This window comes from Cydia splendana, chromosome 2, assembly GCF_910591565.1.
Source record: "Cydia splendana chromosome 2, ilCydSple1.2, whole genome shotgun sequence".
Lineage (NCBI taxonomy): Eukaryota > Metazoa > Arthropoda > Insecta > Lepidoptera > Tortricidae > Cydia > Cydia splendana.
In genome coordinates this window covers 812,707-836,461 of record NC_085961.1, presented here as the reverse complement: position 1 = coordinate 836,461, position 23,755 = coordinate 812,707, and the positions used below count along the sequence as shown (strand labels likewise).

The 23,755-nt window shown below is 37.3% G+C and overlaps 1 protein-coding gene and 2 non-coding genes across 3 annotated transcripts in view; 2 read left to right on the top strand and 1 right to left on the bottom strand.

Moving 5' to 3' along the window:
- Positions 1 to 20,021, top strand: part of LOC134801636 (facilitated trehalose transporter Tret1-like) — a 54,426-nt gene extending 34,405 nt beyond the window's left edge. The window contains exons 3-5 of the mRNA XM_063774258.1: positions 6,395 to 6,560; positions 16,106 to 16,293; positions 18,631 to 20,021. Of these exons, the coding sequence (XP_063630328.1) occupies positions 6,395 to 6,560; positions 16,106 to 16,293; positions 18,631 to 19,692 (1,416 nt within the window). The 3' untranslated portion in view covers positions 19,693 to 20,021. The remainder of the gene's footprint in view (positions 1 to 6,394; positions 6,561 to 16,105; positions 16,294 to 18,630) is intronic.
- Positions 2,026 to 2,097, top strand: Trnag-ucc (transfer RNA glycine (anticodon UCC)). Its single transcript has one exon. It is a non-coding gene; the product is annotated as a tRNA-Gly (tRNA).
- On the bottom strand, positions 10,995 to 11,066 carry Trnag-ucc (transfer RNA glycine (anticodon UCC)). Its single transcript has one exon. It is a non-coding gene; the product is annotated as a tRNA-Gly (tRNA).
- Positions 20,022 to 23,755: the final 3,734 nt, after the last annotated feature.

Here is a 23,755-nt window from a genome sequence, read left to right as displayed (position 1 = left end):
GTCCGCATCAAGGATTGCGTAGAATGGGCCAAATGTGGCGATTAATGCGATAATATCTAACGCATGTTTGGCATTACGTATGAACACGTACCTAACATAAAAACATTATTTAGAGTGTTTCGGTAGAAGGGTCTATACCTAGTCTTTATTTAATATACATTCGGTTAGAAAACTTACCTAGTATGTTAGATATTTTTAAAACATGGGCTGGCGTTCGCTTTAAGAATGCAGTAATATTAGCATTGTCCGCCGGCCTAGCCACGCCCGTAACCATCCAAATCGTTCCTGATTAGAAAATCAAGTTTACAATCACCAGCTGAAGGCGTTTCTACTTAGGAACGATTTCTTTGGTTACGAGCATCCCTAGGCCGGTGGACAATGATGATTTTACTTACTTACTGAATGCAGTAAAATTATCACTGTCCGCCGGCCTAGCCACGCCTTTAACCAACCAAATCGATCCTGATTATAAAATCAAGTTTACAGTGACCAGATGAAGGCGTTTTTAATTATTAGGAACGATTTCTTTGGTTATGAGCACCACTACGCTGGGACAATGCTGATTTTACTGCTCTCTTAACGCGAACGAACTATAGCATTTTGTTAATCCTCATGTCACTGACAATTTTTCATGATATTTTTCCTTGGTTAAAACGAGTAAAATTCGATGTAAAAATAAAAACTACAATTTTGCTGTCCACCGTCCACAGACAATTTCTGCCTCTTTTAAGCAAATATCAATAAAGGCTAAGAAAATGGCTAAACGTAATTAATGTTAACAGATAACCGACATGTTGAAACATGTCTAACAGTGCTTAATAACTGAAAACCACACAATTCAAGCCTCGATACTCTATGAAAGGGGTTGATTGACCGCTCCGCCTGTATGATTAATGTCTATCCTGCCGATAACAGGCTATTAATTATAACCAGCAAGTCACAGGCGCTAATTAACTCACTGCTCTCTCTCTCGCTTTATTAAATGGAAAGAGATGGTGTTGTGGTTGGTTTACTCCGAAACGTGTTGTATGTGTTGTGGGATTATTGAGAAGTGTGTTACGTTATTTAAATTGGCGAAGAAGGTGTTATTTGTCAAAGCTACCCAATATCATAATACAGAAATGAATCTGGACATAATTACCGTCAATTAAATTCTAAGCTTTGTTTTTCTATGTTTATTAAGTATATAGATCCGAGATCTAGCTAGGTATACGACGAACTAAAAGTACCTATTCTGTACCTAATAATTTAAATAAGTATTGCATGGAAACTAGACTAATTTTGCAAAGGCAACACCTAAAACAGTTAAAGTTGGCTCGACAAAAATTAACCATGAACATATGTCTAATTTGCATTTATTATCAGTAGTTCATCGTTACATTGCATACCATGGCAGTATAATATTATTACCTATATAAAATATTCAGATATCAGATATACGAATTAGAAAAAAACACATCTTTTTCTTCTAATCCGATTACTATTGAATATCACAATAATTCCAGCCTCATTATAGTATGTAATTTGATTTGTATCTGCTACCAATTAGGTAATAGAACGAAACCATGGTAATAATTTTTTTCATTGTAAGTTTACCTAATGTGAAAAAATAGTTTCGTACCAAAAAGCAATATTACAGGGACAAATACCAAGAAAATATTACTTTCAAAATATGCCGTATATAATATATATATTTGCCGAGAATCGGACTCGGATCAACTGCTTGTAAGGCAACTATGCTGACCATTACACCACCAACGCATGTTATGAGTTACTGTTAATTATAAATATTATGTTACGAGTATTATAGTAGTAAAGTTACAGTCACCTGCAATAATATGTCACACAACGAAGCCGGCAATAATATCTGACACGATCTTATTTGTACAGTCATAAGAGCGTGTCACATATTTTTGCGGCCGTCGATGAGTAACATATTATTGGTGGTGACTTTACACTTGAACAAACAGTAAAATAGTGAATTTTTTGTTAAATAATTAGTACAATTCGTTGATGTGAGCAGATGCGTTGGTGGTGTAATGGTCAGCATAGTTGCCTTCCAAGCAGTTGATCCGAATTCGATTCTCGGCCAACGCATATCATTTTCGTTTCGAAAAAGATTAATTACCTGGTATTTAAATTAATTAACGCTTATTTAAAGTGTATAATGTGTATATTCAAAACTAGTTGTATCTACTTTGCCACACTTGTAGATAAAATTCGACTTTCTCAACAGTTTTTGAATAAATTAAAAACATAGCCTTTACTAGTTGTTGTGGTAAAAAAGTAGCTTTTTTGCAACTCATTAAAAACATTTAATTTTAATAAATTAACTTTAAACCAAATTGAACACAAAACTATTCAAATAAAACTTCCAAAAATCGCGTTCAGGCGAAGCCGCATAACTGAAAGTAAATATTACCTACGAGCAAAATCGTCGGACCGCGAGAAATCTTATTAAGAAAACCCACTTGCTCAAGCAACGAGGTCGTTTCTGAGGGCCTACCGCGAACACCGAAGTTCACAAATTGCGGGCATCTTTCTCAGTCATTCGAATTACGCCTTAATTGGAGTAAAAGAGAGAGATGCCCGCAATTTGCGAACATCGGTGTTCGCGGTAGGCCTTCTGTTGTCATCCTAGGATATTATGTGAAATTTCTCATCTACATTTTAAAAATAAGCATAATGAGTTTTCGTGATGATAAAGTAATTTACAGTAAAAAACGTGAAAACATGTCTAACCGACGAAATGAATTAAATAGAATATCCGAAAAGTAATAAAACTTAAACTTTGTATTTTCATCCTTTAACGATTTTTTATTAAAAACAACTACTTAAACAAAAATTTTAAGGGCGTCAATAAAATATAAGGGTTTATACATTTTATATACCTATCTAAATAATTATATGTACCTACTCGTATAATGTTATCAATTTATTTTTAAGTAGGTTCTTAGACTTGTTAAAGTGCATGTTAAGATACGTCAAAAATACGTATATATAATTAGATACGATATGGATTAGATATGTCAGTGTCAAAACTGACGTTTCTTCAAACAAATCTAGGCGTAATATTTGACGCATCTTAAAGTTCGAATCGGGCCATAGGGCCTGAAGCGTAAAGCATCATTCTAAATCTGTGATGGCTCCTCTTCACGTTGGGCCAACGCCAACGCCAACGAGGGACGCAGTCATGCGGTAGAATGAGATAGCAATATCACTTACTTACTTACTTACTTGCTCCCTCTAACGCATAAATGCGTCCCTCGTTGGCGTTGGCGTTGGCCCAACGTGAAGAGGAGCCATGAGGTATAAGGATAGAGGAGACATAGGTAGATTAGGTAGTGTCGCTATGTATATTTGCACTTTAGCTGTTAGTTGTTAGAATAGGATAGACAGCTCGATTCGGAAAATGAATTAGATTTCTACTAGACTTCAACAAGTTACGATACGGATAATTTAAAGATATTTGTAAGATAGATATGTCAAATTTGACGTTTCCGCGATTCTGGAGGTCCTCTTGAACGATTTCGACAAGTTATGACTTAGATATCCAAGACACATCTAGTCGATGTCTAATGTAGATCTAGTTGATATCTAAATCGTCTCAAGATCTTGTGATTATCTCGAAATCCGAATAGGCCTGTATATAGTTTTTTATTCGTATACACGCCGACAATAGAACATAGTGAAGAATAGAGTGTCACGAAATGGCACCATCTCTGCATGTTACTGGCGACTTCCAGCGCTGATCTTGCGATGAGACTATCAAGTGAGAAATAATCACGGATGTTACTATTTGATCCTGCCTTTTCAACTTTAGGTACCTACTTGTTTTTTTAACTTTTTTCCTTCATCAATCGTGATATTGCCTCGGCAGCAGTATTGCTGTAAACCCCGTTCATTAGTGGGGAGCTTAACGAGCCGCGAGCAAAGCTGCCTAAAATGCCCGGACTCTCTGATTCGCCCCTTTTTCGGCAAACAGGGACTGAAAAACAAAAATCGCTTCCGAAGGTTGACCTTTTATTTTTAAGTACCTATCCGCCAAAGCTCAGGCTGTACCACTTGTTTTGAATGGGCAGAGTTTGTTTTTAGCGTTCTGTAAAGGAAAAGGAAAAACGGAGGCTTACAGGATCACTCATTACTTAAATCTATAACACTTCACAACAAGTATGTAACACAATAAATACATTTTTAAATCTGTAACACTTCACAACAAGCATGTAACACAATAAATACTGTGTCCCACCTGCCATCACTCTGCCTGGCAACATGTCCCGCCTAGCTACATTTAAGTTTGGTAACGACGTATCCGACATGACCAGACCGACAGACTAAATCTCCTTTTAAAATATTAGCGGCACATGGCTCATTACTAAACATGGCCCGTCTCAAGAAACCCCTCAGACTTAGTAAATTAAATTTTACAGCGTAATTATGCAAAAAGCGTTTACCCACTTTACAAGGTAAACATTTAACAAGGACCATAGGCCTAATGGATGAAGATGGTAATCGTGACTAGTAATCTTCTCAAAAATCATGAAATACTTTAAAAATAATTACCAGCTTCAATAGTAGCGGATGAAACAACGCGCCAAAAGTATCTGCCACCTTCTAATACTTTTCCAAATATCTAAATGGGTAATAGGTAGCAAAATGATTTGCTACGGTGTATTTTTTCTACATATAAGGTCAATGTGGCTAAATCCGTCATAGGGACTATTTCGTCCACTAGCGTTTTTCTCGAACAACGAACAACGAACAACATTGTTAACTTTGTCGACTTTGCTGCGAAATTGACAATCTCAAGTCGATTTTCTCAGTATCGGTACTATCTTGGAGATTCACCGTTCGATCGTCCACGAGTTCTCGTCGTCAACATGTCATGTTTTCTGAAGAGAATACTTGAAAATAGATTAAGGGCTCGTGACAGACCTCTAAAACTCAAGTCACGTCTTTGGGCTCCAATTCTATAAAAAAAACTGACAAAGTTCTCCTATTCAAATAAAAGCTAAGTTTAACTTGCCGAAGCTTGGTGCAGATGGTCTTTAATCAAAGTTACAACTAACATTCAAGATCAACCTGCAGCAAGCTGAAATAGAAAGACTTTAAGAAAATTATCGATACCTGAGAACGCTACGTGCATGAAACCTTTTAGTCGAGCATAGCGTTTCGCATCCAATATCTCGAGTATCGTATCGTTCTGTCGTATCCGGACGTGACCCAGAATCCTATCGGTTGTATTAACTACGTACAACTTTAGTTTAAAACGGTGTAACTACATGATGGTAACATGGCACATACGACATTTTTCGAAGTGGATACGTGTGAGGTAAAATTGGTAAAAAAGTAATAATCCACATATTTGTGATTGTGTGATTCGGAAAGGTGTGTTCCGTGTGTTTGTCTGTAGAACTGCTCAAATGCGTAAACCCTTGATCTTACACAAATCAACCCCCTTGCACAGAAAACGCAATGAAGTAGGCGATTACATAGAAAGAACATGGTCAGATACAAAAACATCTGTGCTCATCACACAAAAATATAAGGTAGATACACTTAGCGGGATACGAATCACCAGCTTTATAAGCAGGGTCACCGTTCAGAATTCAAAGCTGACGTAGCAATTAAAATGAGTATAGGTAGTATTAAAATACTTCTACACTTCCCATACCATCTGATTTCGCTGACGTTCGCCGACGATTTCACATCATTGGCTGAATGGTACGGCATGGCGTACATTAAAAACCGGACAAGTGCGAGTCGGACTCGCCCACCGAGAATTCCGTACTTTTTAGTATTTGTTGTTATAGCGGCAACAGAAATACATCATCTGTGAAAATTTCAACTGTGTAGCTATCACGGTTCGTGAGATACAGCCTGGTGACAGACGGACGGACGGACGGACGGACGGACAGCGAAGTCTTAGTAATAGGGTCCCGTTTTACCCTTTGGGTACGGAACCCTAAAAAGACGTATGAAATAAAAGAAATACACAGACTGATCACAGAAGCACTACCACCAGTTTTAACATTGACATATTCACTCACGTTTAAGTAACTTACTTTCTATGCATCTCGCTCGTACTCGCATATTAGTGCAAGCGAGATGTATAGAAAGTAATTTACGTAGACGCGAGTTAATCTGTCAATGTCAAAACTGGTGGTAGCCGTAAAGGTCTCCGTCTCCGTGTATACTAAGATTACTAAGGAACGCAGTTAGCAACCTGAAAACCTTGGTAGATTTCGTGGAGAAGCTGGAGGGGTTAAAGTAGCGCTACCTCCATTTTTACGAAAAATATTAAATGGTGGTCGATTTGTAGATAATGCCCAGTAAAACTGTTTATGTAAACATAACTTACCGAGAAGTACTTAACCATTAACTTTTGTTCTAGGTGTTGGCAGCATTAGCAGTGTCCCTAGCTCCATTCTCAGCCGGCCTGGGTAAAGGATATAGCTCACCTGCCATCGCCTCCCTGCAAGGGCCTGGAAACGCTACCAGAAGGGACTTCCAGCTCACAGACCAGCAGGCTTCTTGGCTCGCGTCTCTGTCGTTCCTGGGTAAGTCTACATTCCTGTTTTCAGCTGACTTGGGTGAAGGCTACATTTTACCATCGCCTCCCTGCAAGGGCCAGGAAACGCTAGCGGAAGGGACTTTCAACTCACAGAACATCTGACTTCTTGGCCGCTGCTAGCCGTGTCTTGGCCAATGGAGTTGCACTTTTTCCTGTGTGGCTTTAGGCTGCTCTCAAACAGCCGTTACAAAATGTAATATTATATTTAACATCGACTTCTTTTCTTTAACATCTTAGTGTTCTATAATGATAGGATTAAACGAACTTTGTGAAGTGAAGTTCAATCCGGATTATATAATTATGATCTTAACTAGATCTAGTTATTCAACGTAATATCTACTTATACCTTGTATAATTTCGGGGTTCAAGCAGTCGAAACATTCGTGTTTTCGGCGTTTGCTGAGCAAAAAGTTCAAGGCCATATTCAATAAAACTAAAACAATTGAACAAACACTTATCATTTGTGTAATCATATCACTTCATTTATGTTTCATATGGTTTATCATATGCGTTGGTGGTGTAATGGTCAGCATAGTGGAGGCGGCACATATGCCCGTGCACATACCACCGCTGCTGCTTGATGGGGTTCAATTGCGTCAAGTGCACGAGGTCAAATATCTTGGCCATATTCTACTGTCTAATCTAAAAGACCAGGATGACATAGAAAGGCAAAGGCGAGCTACAGCGGTACGGGCGAATATGCTGGCTAGAAGATTCGCCAAGTGTAGCAACGAAGTAAAAAGGCAGCTGTTCCTCAGTTTTTGTACAAGCGTCTACACTGTAGAGCTATGGGCAGACTACACCTGCGCGGCGATCAGAGACTTCCGTGTGCAGTACAACAACGCGTGGCGGGCGCTGTTCCGTTTGCCGCGCTGGTGCAGTGCGAGCGCCATGTTCGCAGAAGGGCGCGCGCCAGGCTGGGACGCGCTGCTGCGCGTAAGGAGCGCCACCGCCAGAAAGGCGATCTACTTCTCCACCAACACTCTACTGTCGGCGGTCAGAGAGTGGGACGCCAGTCCGCTGCACGAGCGATGGAGGGCCTACCACAAGCCTGTCGTATCGGGGTCGGGGTGACCCGAGACTCCGGTCCTTATAATTAATTGTTGTGTTGGTGTACGTCTTTAATTTAATTTAATTTAATCATAATATTTTATTATGTAATTAGTTATAAATGTTTTAATCACATATGGATTCACATTCTGGAATAAATTAATTTCATTCATTCATTCATTCATAGTTGCCTTCCAAGCAGTTGATCCGAGTTCGATTCTCGGCCAACGCATTCTTTTATAAAAATTGAACTGTTAGATGAAAAATATGCATTATTTTTGGTAAATACAAAGCCGTATGTAGTGAAAAGGCATGTATACATTTTATTGCCGAAAGCGTCTTTTTCCTTCCTTTGACCCTTTTCCATAATTTGCGTTTCTGTCACAGAAAACCAACAAAGTGACGCAATATATAGACGTTACTGAGTCCCTAACGGTTATTGCCAAGCACAGATTACTAATCACTAGACAGCGCATACGAGGGACAAGTAAAAGAGCGTCCCTGTGTGTTAATCACATGGTCCTTGATGAAGCGAAGTCTGCTGTTGGAAGTCTAGACTGCCGAGGGAAATAACTCCGAGCAACATTCGCGGAATGCAAACTGGTCAAATTGTGGAGAAAATTAGGTATTACACATAAACTCTAGATCAAAAAGACAAATCTCCATAAGAAAATCCCGGCGCGTACGACTTTTTGTCACTGTTGCGTCTCAACACTAAAAAAGTAAAGGATGGATTTTCATTGCGAACATGTGGCACTTATGCCCATTTAAAAGTAAAGGTATGTGGAGGAATGTAATGGGCTAATAGGAATGAGGATTCCCAACGAGACTTATTTAGAGAGTTCACGCATTGAGGATTTCGGCATTTGATAAAAGACTAACCACAGAGAATGCTACGAAAACATTCAATTGGGGTTTGTGCACAGAACACCGCCTCTAGAAACCTAATATTGGCCATTTTGTTCGAGACGCAAATCACCAAACTGTGAGGTGCGGGAGGGGCGCTCACGGCATTGCGATTGGTCGTTTCAAACATGGCGCGCTGACACGTGCAAGCGTAGGGATGGGACATGTTCTTTACAGGTAGTGGGTACTGCTACCAGTGATATCGAAATTTATTGTGGTAAAATTGTTACAAGTAGTATACTTAGAGTAAACTTACTTAATAATTATATTGATTAATTTAATATTTCATTAAGTAATTTAACAATGTACCTGAAATTTTTACTTAACATGTTAGGGCATTTCTGTTTAAAGTACCCAGAACATGAATTTTAAAGTTTAGATTTTTTATATTATTTCCACTCAGAATCGCAATCTCTTTCGATACGAGAAAAATCTCATACAATTATTTTCTTTTGTCCGTTTTATTAAGGTCATTGAAGGTTGTATTGAAAACATATTCAAATGGACCAATAATATATGCCTATTACAAATCAACTCCGAGTTCTCTCGCGCTTCTTTGAAGTTCATCATCAGGTCCATCTCGTGACATGAGACCTAACTGCTCACCTAGAGGATTCTAAAAAAACCATACAACATATGTCTATCACAAACCAACACCGAGTTCCCTCGAACTTTCTTTGAAGTTCATCATCAGGTCCATCTCGTGACATGAGATCTAACTGCTCACCTAGAGGATTCTAAAAAACCCATACAACATATGTCTATCACAGACCAACACCGAGTTCCCTCGAACTTCTTTGAAGTTCATCATCAGGTCCATCTCGTGACATGAGACCTAACTGCTCACCTAGAGGATTCTAAAAAACCCATACAACATATGTCTATCACAAACCAACACCGAGTTCCCTCGCACTCCTTTGAAGTTCATCATCAGGTCCATCTCGTGACATGAGACCTAACTGCTTACCTAGAGGATTCTAAAAAACCCATACAACCTATGTCTATCACAAACCAACACCGAGTTCCCTCGCACTTCTTTGGAGTTCATCATCAGGTCCATCTCGTGACATGAGGCCTAACTGCTCACCTAGAGGATTCTAAATAACCCATATAACATATGTCTATCACAAACCAACACCGAGTTCCCTCGTAGGTACTTCTTTGAAGTTCATGATCAGGTCCACCTCGTGACATGCGGCCTAACTGCTCCGCTGGCCTAGAGGATTCTAAAAAAACTTACACAACATGTTACCTCTATATTATGTCTAAAATGGTACAATACGGTATGACGAAGCACGAAGTTTCCGCAACTGAAAAACCATCATCGTCACATCACTAGTCGAAAGGGAAAGGGATAGCGCATTGCATTTTCAAGTTGACGAAAAGGGACGGACATACTTCGCCTCTGCTTCTGACCAGTATAAAATGAACCCCGCGGACAAGAAACGTTATTCAATGAAATAATGAATTTGACTTTCCTGTGGGATGTTTTTCCATCTGTTTCGTATGTAGATGTCTTAGATGACTTGCCACACCATTTTACGCTGCAATATCCCATGATTTCCCAATGAATTCAATAGTTTACGATTTATTTTCTTAGACTCGTGCACACTGCTAACAGGTCGTAACCTTGGGCGCAACTGATCGGAGCGGCGCGCGAACAATCTTATATTTGACCTATACACCATACGGGCGGTGACCGCGAGTCGTCCTTTAAGCTCGGTCTATAGGGGTTGGTCTGTGGGTTTGTGTAATACAAAAAAAAACAACGGTTTGCACTCCGGGAGTGCCGACAGAAGTGAAAACTCAATGACTAGTCCAAAATGTCTGCAGCACTATGTATAATTGACCCATCCTCCTTTCTATTGAAAAACTTTAGTTCCGAAATTGCTGGTCAGTGAGCTTGTTTAAAATACGAAATTCAAATTTGTAGCGTTAATTGTTTAAAATTCGAATGGAAATTGTAAAGTTACCTTGCAGACCTCGCATCTAAATATATTTGGTTATGATATTTTGAGTTTCATTCGCCAGTACTAGAGTTCACTTTTATTAGCGATTTCATCAAGATGTAGCTTTATTGAATTATATTTGAGTGATATAAAGTTAGAATGTAACTGTGAGATCCTCGTATTTCATCCCGTACAAGATTAGAACCTTTTTCATGTAATGTAATTGAGTTTTTCTTTATTGATTTATATGCCATCTAAATGAGTGGCCATCTAAACCTTACGGTCACGTGATCGCATTACGCTGTCTCGAGTTTATCATTTTTTCCCCACCTCAAAAAGTGCCCGGCGCCGCTAAAGGAGTTTCGACTTCAAAAAAATGGACGTGGTTATTGACGTGATAGAGCAAGTGTCAGTTATTAAGCGTCACACGAGTTCGCCGCCAAGAAGTCGTTCCCATGCATACAGCGAAGTTACGCCCTCGTTGATAAAAAGGTTTTGTGAACTGTGAAAAAGAATGCGTTGGCCGAGAATCGAACTCGGATCAACTGCTTGGAAGGCAACTATGCTGACCATTACACCACCAACGCATATAATAAACCACATGAAACAAATGAAGTGATACGACTACACAAATGAATGATAAATGTTTATTCAACTGTTTTAGGTTTATATTTGACCGAAGCGTAGCGAAGGTCTACGTTTTGACTCAAGCAATTGGCTTTCGTATGTCCGGATGTTCTCCTCTACAGGTCGCAATTCTTAACTGATTCTCATGAAATTTTGTGACCAGATTCTATGACTAAATAATTTTTTTTTGTCAATCCGGTTTTTGGAAATTTTTAAAAATGGCGGAGTCGTGATACCTGTCGCCTAAACAAATAGTCGTATCGATATCATAAGAGTTTTTTCTTTTTGAGACATGTTTACAGAGTTAATAGCAAAAAATGCAGAAAAAAATTATCGCTGGTTTAGGCGGTATTTAGATATTTAGTTTTGTATTTCCGGATGTTCTCCTCTACAGGTCGCAATTCTTAACCGATTCTCATGAAATTTTGTGACCAGATTCTATGACTAAATAAAATTTTTTTGTCAATCAGGTTTTTGGATTTTTTTTAAATGGCGGAGTCGTGATACCTGTCGCCTAAACAAATAGTCGTATCGATATCATAAGAGTTTTTTTCTTTTTGAGACATGTTTACAGAGTTAATAGCAAAAAATGCAGAAAAAAATTATCGCTGGTTTAGGCGGTATTTAGATATTTAGTTTTGTATTTCCGGATGTTCTCCTCTACAGGTCGCAATTCTTAACCGATTCTCATGAAATTTTGTAACCAGATTCTATGACTAAATAAATTTTTTTTGTCAATCAGGTTTTTGGAATTTTTTTAAAATGGCGGAGTCGTGATACCTGTCGCCTAAACAAATAGTCGTATCGATATCATAAGAGTTTTTTCTTTTTGAGACATGTTTACAGAGTTAATAGCAAAAAATGCAGAAAAAAATTATCGCTGGTTTAGGCGGTATTTAGATATTTAGTTTTGTATTTCCGGATGTTCTCCTCTACAGGTCGCAATTCTTAACCGATTCTCATGAAATTTTGTGACCAGATTCTATGACTAAATAAAATTTTTTTGTCAATCCGGTTTTTGGAAATTTTTAAAAATGGCGGAGTCGTGATACCTAGCGCTTAAACAAATAATTGTATAGATATCATAAGAGTTTTTTCTTTTTGATATATGTTTATAGATTAAATGTCCAAAAATTCAGAAAATTTGTATAGCTGGTTTTGGCGGTATTTAGATATTTCGTTTTTACTTGAGAATGAGTAGCTAAATTTCGTCAGCTTTAGTAAGAACTATCATGGCGCATTTTGCAAACGTTCGCTTTTTTTGTTTGCATCGGGAGGTCCCTGGTTCCATCCCCAGTAATTGTATGCTGCTACACAACTTTTTGTATTTTTTTATACTTAAATTTCGTATCAATTGTTGTTTTTTATTTTATTATTTTATTTTGAAAAGCGCGGGCTAAGCGTATTCGTTTAATTTTTGTAAGAGATGATGGCTTTTTGCGCTTTAAAGAAAATTTGATTCTTGAATATACGGCGCCATACCTTTGACCTCTATGCTCGTCTAGATGGCGACACCATTTTATATTTAACAATTTTTACTCATATCAGTAAAAGAACATGGGTCAAAATCATATGGCGTTCTAAAAATAAAAAATAAACATTTATCCATACATATATACATTTATTGATATTTTTTATTCATTTTCATTTTAATCCTGTATCGAAAGATGGCAGTAAATTTACAGCACTGATTTACAGTGACTACAAAATTTAGTACGACAATAACCCTCTACTATAGGGACCGTGCGCGTTGGAGGGTCTGCCATCTTGTGGTCTGAATCGGAAACATGTACATTGCCAAAGCAAGTTCTACCATCTACCGTTCTTGTAGGTACGTTTCCTTATGCATAGTATAGGTTCTGTCATCTTGTGGGCTACATCGGAAGCATAAACGTCACATTTACGCCTCACGCAAAAATCTGACGGCTCCTATGCCGCCCCCTATAGTTCACGCACGCCCCCTATAGGGACCGTGCGCGTTGGAGGGCCTGCCATCTTGTGGCCTGAATCGGAAACATATGTGCACATGTACATTGCCAAAGCAAGTGCTACCATCAACCGTTCTCGTAGGTACGTTTTCTTGTGCATAGTAGGTTCTGCCATCTTGTGGGCTACATCGGAATCATAAACTACACATCTACGCTTCGCGCCAAAGATCTGACGGCTCCTGTGCTGCCCCCTATAGTTCATGCACGTCCCCTATACAATCTATTCTCTTTAGAATTTAGATTAGTTAGATATTTAAATTCTTACTCGACTAAAATTAAAAGCATGAAACTCCTTCTATTGCGACTCGAGGAGGAACAAAGACTGATAAGACTGGCAAACCAAACGCGCACGAAGCTTCTCAGTTGCAGTTTATAGGCTAATTAAAAGGTAATGTTGGTTCCCTAACATAAGTAGAGTTAGACCGAGAAAAGTCTGCAGAGATTTTGACACTGGCACAAATAACATTGGCACTGCGTGTGCTCTGCAGACTTTTCTTGGTCTAACTCTATCCACTTTTCTATACAATTAGTATGGCGACGTGGATACTTAAGTTGGGGCACCGACCGTACACTGACATCGGAATGATATTTTTATCATGTTATTTAGTAGTCATCGTGCGTCTCGCTTGCGCCAATACATGTACGGACAAGAACCAGCGAAATGCACGATAACTAAATGACATCAGTTAGACGTCATTCTGATATCAGTGTACGTTTGAATTGGCCTGTTAGCCAAAAATTGTTTCGTATGTCCATCTGTTCTACTCTACTGGTCGCATTTCTAAACCAATTCCCGAATTTTGTAAGCAGGTTCGATAGTTAAGGTTTTAATTGTCAAATTAGATTCTCTAAATTCTTCTAAACAACGAAGCCATACATTTACTCAGTTTTAAGCTCAGCTCGCGAGGTCTACAGCTCACAGAGCCACTAGTATTCTTATTCCTCGTTTCCACATAACAGGCGCCTATGTAGATCCCTGGCAGGTCTTCTTTACAATATCTACCCAGGAGTGAGGTGGATTAGTCGGTTGATAAGTCGGTGGATTGCTCAGGGTGGATTACTCGGTGGATTTAGGTTTAACTAGACAGCGGCAAAGTGTGGGATCGCCGTAACATCCAGTTTTCATAGAAATTTGACGTTCACGGAGGCGCAGTATGGACTCTGTCACTTGCCAAGACGCTAGTTGTTGCCAACATAGTTGATACGGACTCTATACGGCTCAGCAGTTAAATAAGTCGATTTAAAGATAAATGATTTACCTACTACCAAAATAACGATTTACTAATCAAATTATTTTAATTAAATATTTTGAATCGTTTTTTTAAGTACCTAGTCACACTACTATAAATTTTAAACTGAAATAGATGTCATATACTAAAGAAAAAGTGACTAAACCCTGCAGTCAAGTGGCCGAGGCAGGAACTGAACCGGCGTTTTAACGCTGAGGCCACCAGGGCACTAGTGTGGCCATATTTCAGTTATAATTAAGATTTATTCGGAGTTTTTTTCGTTCATACTTTTTACCTGTATAAATAGAACAATATTAAATTGCTTAAACAAAGCTTTGTTTGTCAAATCGTAAACCGATATTATATTACAAAGTCAATGTCTCTGAAATTGCGGGAAGGCAGGGGAAACATGGCAAACACGGGACGGCGAAATATGCTGGATAATTAAATTCCTCGTACTTCGGGGAGAGACGGGGAAGTTAGACATGATATATTGCACAATGACTTGTTTTAAAGGAAGTATGAAAGTAAACAGATAAAGGGTTTGTACATATTTTATCGCTTCAAACATTTAATTCGAAGCAAAGTTATTAAATTGTGGATGAGGTGTAAAATCTAAAACAAAATCGTGTCCTCAAGTTTGACAGCTAAAGAAGATGGTACTGTATGGTACCATATGTTTTGTGGTAATTGAACTGTCAAACGTCAATTATTGATAATCAGAGCTCCCACGTACCTAATGTACGGCGCCATACAGTGTTCGTAGCAATGTGACAGTAAGATTTGTTAGAATTTATAACTTGGAAATAGGTACCTATGTCATTTTTGTTGTTTGAAGTTTTACATGGCTGTTCTTCTACCAGAGGTATGTACTACAGGACCTCTAAACTCAAAAAAAAATCCCGACGTGTTTCGTAGAATCACCCCAATTTAATATAGCAACTATCGTGTATATTATTATAGTAAGTAATAAGTCCTGATGAAAATAATAAATAAATGTAGCAAAATTATCATTATGCTAAATTAATTACTGCAGTCGAATAATTTCAATACCGTCAAGTCTAGGCAACGCTTCATAGCCTTCACAAAGGCCAAGCATTCCTTCGACCGACTGAAATGCCTCGAAAACTAACGGATTTTAACATTTTTAACTGATGAAGCCGATTCATTTGACTAAAAGGCACCTGCTATTACACTAATGGTTTATTGATGGACTTACATCAAACGGAATCGATTTGTGAATACGGGTTTTCAGTAATTGCTTTTACTACACCTGCTATTTTATCGCTGTTGCCTATTGGTTATTGTGTATGTGTGCTCTCTACCTATAAATAAATAAAATTTGTCTGCTAAAATACGAAAAAGCCCGTAGGTACCCCTAACTTTATGTAGTTGCGACACCCAAATATTTTTATTCTGACTCCAGCAAGAAGAATTGGCTAGTTTTTAGGGTTTCATAATCCATACCCAAAACGTGACATAAAGGAATCCTCTTAGCCTGCACTATCCGTATGTCTGCCTGGCAGAGCAATTAAAGCCGACCACTGACTAACAGGCCGCCGGACGATAGCGGCCTGTCAGTTAGAACAAAAATTTGACAGCTCCGAACAACTGACAGGCCGATATCGTCCGGCGGACTGGTAATCAGTGGGCCCCTTAACGTTCCACACAAAAAACAACCTTTTAAGCCCGTTGCCTCTAGCTAGTCTAGACACACAGCTGTATATCCAGCTAAGATTTAATGCAATAAATCCATCCTCACATTCAATTTCCTTCTTTCAGGGGCCCTCTTCGGTGGCATGGCTGGTGGAGCAGCAATGCGGCACGGACGCCGACGCGTGCTGTCCCTAGCCGCAGCACCTTGCAGTCTCTCCTGGCTTCTGACTGTTCTGGCTACTTCTGTCCGAATGATGTGCATCACGGCATTCTTGGGAGGCTTCTGCTGTTCGATCCTCACCATGCTTTCTCAGGTATGCTATAATGCCATCGGCTTTGAAATAGGTTGAAAGCAGAGCTCTCTCCTGGTTATTAACTGCCCTGGCAACTTCTGAGTTCTCTCATGTATTCAAACATTCTAGAGATTCTCTTCTAGTGAATAATATGCGTCATGGTGTTATTAAACAATCGTTCTTGGGGCTCTCTTCGGCATAATGGGTGGAGATATCACCCTGCAGTCTTTCTTCGCTTCTTACACGTCTTACTGTGCACAATGCACATGTGCATCACAACATTTTGGGAGGTTTTTCTATTCTGACCGTACTCCCACAGGTGTGGTATCCATCCAGAGGATTTCTTCAGTGGCATAGCTGCTAAAGCAGCCATTTGGTTAGGTTTCAGACAATTGAACTGGCAAGATTTGATAACAGTAAGTAATAGGATGTGAAATAAAAGCTTGGAAAAACAAAAAGAGAAATAAAGTTAATGTTGCGTTTGGAAATGTCTCAAATGTCGCTAAAGCGAAACAAAGTGGATACATTTTAAAGCAAATTAAACACAAATCAAACGATTACCGGGACTTAAGAGTCTTCCTAATCCGCGCTGCTAAACGTCGCTCAATTACTCCAACAAGTATTAAAAATTATCCACGAAATAGAATAAAACGGACAAGATCACGCAGATAAGCCTAATCGTTAAATAGGCCACAATTCTGCGGCAAAACTTATCTTCAAAGCCTTTAATTTTAAAGGAAAATAAACTTTGACGCTTTATTATAAAGCTGAACGCTTACAAAAACTAATGTTCAAGTCACCCGCATATAATTTTACTTAGATAACGACAAACTTCTCTGGATACTTCTAGTAGTTAAGTCTTTCTTCTTTGTTAGGGTGGCCATATTGGAACTTTACTCAGCCTTTTTGGAAACTTTTGCGTATCCAATTAGGACATCTAACATTTTCTGAATATTTAATCAGGTACTTACCCCGTACCCGTATTTGATTTTAAAACTTCCATTATGTTGAACTACGATCATTATCTGCTGATTTGTTTTTAGATTATATTTGAATTGTAAACAATTTTTTCTTAATTTTTTTCAATAGTGAGCAATTTTTATAATAATATATTATTAATAGTATTTTGAATAAGCATATACCTATGTACCTATGAATAAATTGTGTTTATAACTACAACTCAATATTTCAACTTTAGATTTTGTTTACCCATTTGTTCGAGCTCTTTTTATATATGTTGTTCTCTTCTCCTGTATGTTGTTCTCATAAACTTATTCATCAAGGAATGTCCTTCATAATAAGAATTCGTAGCACCCTACTTATAATTGATAAAGTCTGAAACTTTGTCCATGCCTAAACTTCTTTCCGAAGCTTTCCCAGGGAGCGGCTAATTCAGAAATTTGCAAAAGTTCGGTGTTTACGATAAAATTATTATTTATTAGTCCGTCGGAACGAAATTAAAACAGCTTTGTTTGTTATTAAACTTTTATTGCTTTTGAAAGTTGGAATGAGTTACCTGCCGAGACTTGGGCGAGATTGTCGATGTGTTCAGGGGAGGAAAATGAGGAGGTACAAGGGTAGAGTACTACTGATGTTAAGAAAATGTACCCTGACATTATTGATTTTCGCCATGTTGCGGATTTTCAGTGGTATTAATTCATTTTACTGCATAAAGGATGACTCACATAAAAAAATACATTGTTAAAAATTGGGTAATGTACGGAACCCTTGAAACGCGAGTCCGACTCGCACTTAACCGGCTTTTTTAAATGTTTGTTACTCCATATCCCCGCCATTACTGGACCGATGTATATACTCTCCTATCTGGAAGAGATCGCTTCTTAGCGATAAGACCGCCTGTTGTTACCTAGCTTTTAACCTAGCTTTTAGCGGTCTAACCGGGCCGTGGCCGGGCCGGAGCTTCCGGCGCTTACTTTTCTATGAAATGACAGGCGATGACGTGATGATTCCATAGAAAACGATGCGTCGGAAGCTCCGGGTCGGATACGACCCGGTCTAGCGTGAGTCATCCTTAAAACGGAATCAACAACACAAAACGTTTTCATAATAATATTATTTAGCTTTTAGTTTACTTTGGTTACGTACCATATACTTACCTAATTAATGTAATTGATCTTTAAAACAAGCCAAGTGAAATTGAATTTCCGCTTATTGCAATATATTTATTTAAACTTTTACCTATTTGCGTACACTAACCCAAATTAATTTAGTAGTTTTGATGTATCGAATTCGGAACAATATTGGTTGCCGGAGGACATCCTGTTGCTAAAGTTATGTCGCATATGATTAAATTTTTGTATCTTCGGATGCTTAACCATATTTTTATTCATTTTCCAGGTGTACATAAGCGAGATATCCGTCCCGGATATCCGCGGCTGCCTCAGCGCCGTGCTCAAGATCGTCGGCCATCTTGGAGTCCTGTTCTCTTTCACCATCGGTGCCTACCTCGACTGGCAGCAGCTCGCCCTCTGCATCTCCGCCGCTCCTCTACTTCTCTTCTGCACCGTTCTCTACATACCCGAGACCCCGAGCTATCTCGTCCTTATCGGAAAAGATGAAGAAGCTTACAAAAGCCTCCTCTGGCTTAGAGGCCCCAATTCCGATGTCGCTCAAGAATTAGCAACTATAAGAACGAATGTCCTGGCTAGCAAAAACTTCAGTCAACGACAGAGTCAAATGTCTAGTAGTCAATTCATCAGTTCTTTAGATGTTAAATCGATGAATAGATTGCTAGGTCCGATCTTAGTGACGTGCGGCCTTATGATGTTTCAAAGATTCTCAGGTGCTCATGCATTTTCTTTCTACGCCGTACCTATTTTTCGGAAGACTTTTGGAGGTATGAACCCGCATGGAGCCGCTATAGCTGTGTCATTTGTACAACTGCTAGCTTCGTGTTTATCGGGACTTTTGATTGACACGGTTGGTCGCCTACCCTTACTAATACTTAGTTCAGTATTAATGTCAATGGCCTTAGCTGGGTTTGGGAGCTACGCGTACTATGAAGAAGTCCACAGAAACCAACGAATCCAGAACGTGATGTTCCACCAGACTGGTCAGAATGACTGGATACCTCTTCTTTGTGTCTTGGTTTTTACTATAGCGTTCTCTTTAGGTATGAGTCCTATTTCCTGGCTGCTTATAGGAGAATTGTTTCCTTTGGAGTACAGGGCGTTTGGCAGCGCCATGGCAACGGCTTTCAGCTACCTCTGTGCGTTCGTAGGCGTCAAGACTTTTGTCGATTTCCAACAGGCATTGGGTCTTCATGGGGCTTTCTGGTTATATGCGACAGTAAGTGTGGGGGGTCTCTGCTTTGTCGTGTGCTGCGTGCCCGAGACGAAAGGAAAAGACTTGGATGAAATGGATCCGAATTATGTACAGAGTTTGTCACCGAAAAGGTAAGCAGTTTAGGAATCGCAAGTCGAGGTAGTCTCTCTCAGACTTGATAAGAGCGACAGTGTGAACTAATCTGGATTTAATCAAGTGTCATTTTATAGAATGTTGGGGTAGATGTAGGCAGCGAGGAATAGAAAGGAGTTTTGTAGTGTGATGAATGAAGGGAAATTGAAACATGGTAGGAAAGTAGGGAGGCAACAGTAATTCTAAATAAGCTATCATTCAAATGTTGAAAAAACGGAACAGATTCTCCCCACGATAAAATAAAGACTAGGTACCTGTCATCTGTATCTAGGTACTGATTTAGCGAGAAAATTACGAGAATATTGCCAAATACTACATCTAGACCAGTACCTACCTACAAAAAGAAAAAGATCAATAAAAAAATCAACATAAACTGCTTAATTTGGAATTACTGTTAATAAATGGAAACCGAAGGTGAAGGTAGAAGATCAATTCTGGTTTAGAGAAATGCCTAAATTGGACAAAAATAGATCGAATTAGCGGATTTTAGAAGGGCTTGTGAGGGTGTGAGGTCAATATGTAGCAACCATGTAGGAACAAATAAATCGAGTCCACCGCAATGTTTTGGCTGTGCTTATTACAATTTTTTAAATAAATATCCACCTCGTATTCGGTGGTCCCCTAAAGTTTTTAGTAAAACTCGCATATCCTAGTCGAATCATATCTAAAATATCTTTACTTTATCTATTTTAAGATTGCAGTGGTCCATTCTTTACCTCTCTAAATTAAATCCCTTTAGAATTCTTAATGTTAGTGAAGAGTATTTTCCAGAATTCCCTATAGTAAAAGTTATTCTCTACTTGTAACTTATAAATACTGGATATTTTATCGAGCTTCCCTACTAACTATATGACAATACAGATAAGACAATAATAATTTAACTATATTGGTATCTTAAGTGGGAAATTAATTGTCGAGTAAATTAATGCACACTTCTTGATATCTTTCACAAAGTATAAAATTTAGAGTGACATAAACTAAGTAAGATGGTTCTAGAGCGATTAATTGTGCATATTTACTCGAAAATTAATAAGACCCATGACATATTGTCATTATTTACATTTAGTATAGATGCTGTTGACTTTCTGAGATTCTATTAGATCATCATTTAAAAAAGTAGCTCCTAATTTTTTGTCCGTTTATATTATTGGACGCCTTGTAGAGAAAAGGCTTCCACAAATTGATGCGTTCATTTATAGTTTGGCAAAATCTGCATGGGATTGATACCAATACCGTCCGAAAAATCGATGTACATGAGTGCTAACCTCTAGCGGTCCACAAGAAAAATTATCAATCAAATAATACAATACAATACAAATACTCTTTATTGGAAACCTCAATGAAAGAAGACAATACAAAAGAAAACAGAAATACAAGCAGAGGTAAACAATGAGGTGTACAAGAATCAATGGTATTAGAAAATAGAACTGAATTTATTTCGTTTTGAAATCGAACGAAACAAAACAAAAGTGAAACAGCAACTCTGTTCCATTTAATAATATTGGCTGTAATTTGTACCAGTATTAGGACCGTGGGACGATAGAGGATAATATTCTCCCTTGCAGAGATATGAATGGATTTGATCTAGTAACGGCATCAATTGGTATAAGCCTTTATAATGTCAATATTTTTCATAATACATTTACTTGTTATTAAAATAAACCCTATTTAATTGTTTACCTACTTCTATTTACAGGATTGTTAAAATACAAAAAGTACCTAAAATGTACCTATGCTTAACCAATATTTCTAATATTGTTGGTCTCTACAACCCTGTCCAAGGAAAACAGTATTTTGAAAATATTAATTCAGACAATAATTTTAGGAATAAGTTCCGACAAGTTTTTTTGTCAGCAACGATTATTAACTTGAAGGATAACGTAGTACCTTGGGCAGGATTTGAAATTACGTTAACTACTTATATAGAAAAATACTTTAATAAGTCTTCAGAATCTTCCACGATTCCTTCCTATCTATATTTCCATATTTAGAAAAGCATAATTCAACATAATAGTTATATTTAATGTTCTAGGGGAACAAATGTTTCGTTTAGCGCATGTACTTATGATGTAAATAAGATTTTGTCTTAGGTGTATGTTTGTGCGTTATTTGCGTAAAGCGACGTGTGAAAAGCAAATTAGAATAGATTGAGGTATTTTGGTTGTCTAAAATTCTACTTGGTTATATGTATATAAAAATGTGATGTTTGTTTTCAAGAATAAAGAAATATACGTATGCGTAAATATCAACCGAGTATAACGTACAGACGACGTCAAAGATATGTTTACATTGTTCGCCTTATTACAAACGAGTAAGGTGCGAAAGTGTAAATATATTTTGACGTCGACTGTACCTAAGGATGTATAAGTAGATTTTTTTTACATTTTATACAAATAGCTCCCATTCATAAAATCACTGACCCCATAAGCCAAAGTTCTAAAGAGATATAATTATAATGATATCGAGTATTAAAGAGACGAAATAATCGCGACAAAAACGTGATAAGTAGTGAGACAGCCAAGTTCTGTAAACGTACTTATACTACTTACTCCAATCAAATAGGTCGATGATGATCGAGCAATTTGCTAAACATATTCTATGTAAATATTAATTTAATATTACAAGCGCCACAATGTTCATCATAACCAAGAAAAACAAGTTTTAGGCAACTATAAATACCTATCTTTGAAAAAATGGGCTTTGCTGTTCTATAATTGCATTTGAAATCTTTTATACGTTGAAAAAATGCAAAAATGCGGAATAAACAGTGAAAATGCATGTGCCTCTAAAATATTGAAAGTAAACATTTTTAACTGTTTATTCTCAAGTATAAGTCCAAATTAGACGGTTGCCTTTCTTGTTTTACGCCTGCCAATTACTAGTTGTTAGAAAATGTATAACTATTATTTACTATTTACAAATAAAGTATTTCATTTTCAATAAAGTAGGTATTACAATTGGTAAGTACTTAAAATATCTGAATTTCTGGAATGCATTATTACGTCAAAATATAACAGACGTTTAATAAATGTTGGTTTATAAGCAAAAACATGGTTGAGGTTAAAAAAACTTGTCAATATGCTAAAGTACGTAAACAAATGTAATAAAGTTTTATTTCATCGTTTACTACACCATATTAAAATAAAGATATACCTACATAAAAACAGTACTTCAATTGTTTATTTTTGATTAAGTACTTTGTTGACTCTTGATTTAATTTGGACTTTCAAAATTACAAAAATAATTAGGCCTTGGATGACTGAATAATCAATCCCAAAAAAAATATAAAACCTAAAATATGATATCTTTAATAGGTTAAAAGGGAATGGAACACCATTTTATACGAAGCGAGAAGAATAGGAATTGGAATAAAAGTATTATGAAAAGAATAATAACATTGGTTTAAAGAAGAATAATAACAGAACTAAAATAAAATAAAAAACAATAATATTGGATAGTGATTGAAAGTATTTCCACCACAAATGGGCAGATATTTAGTTATTGATATAAAGTATCAGTATCATTGCCTAAAAATAGTGCTACGAATATTGGTTGCAAGTGGATTACGAACAATTAAGTAAATTGAATTAAAATTGGAATAAATTAATAGACAAATAATAGGTTGTGAATTTATACATTTTCTAGATTTTATAATAATAAATTACATATTCCTAAAGAATAAAAATAGTCGCTTATGTCAATAATTTGAAGCTTGCTTGCAGTAGAAAAGTAATTATTTCTATAAATAATCTGCAACAGTAAAACTATAACTGGTATATTATTTTCAAGTCACATAATTAAATTAGTTTACTTCAATTAAATTTAAAACTTACTCAAAAAGTAATCATTAAATATAATCAAGACCTACGTTGTGCAAACGAAAAGCATATTTAAGTATATACAGTTATATTTAGCTTATAAATTAGATTGCTAATATTTTATAAAAGAGCGACAAAAAAAATAACGCGTAGTGAAAAATTGAAGCTACTTTAAAAAACATGCAACCAAAACTAATAATTTTAGCCTTTTAGCTATTATTGTGAAG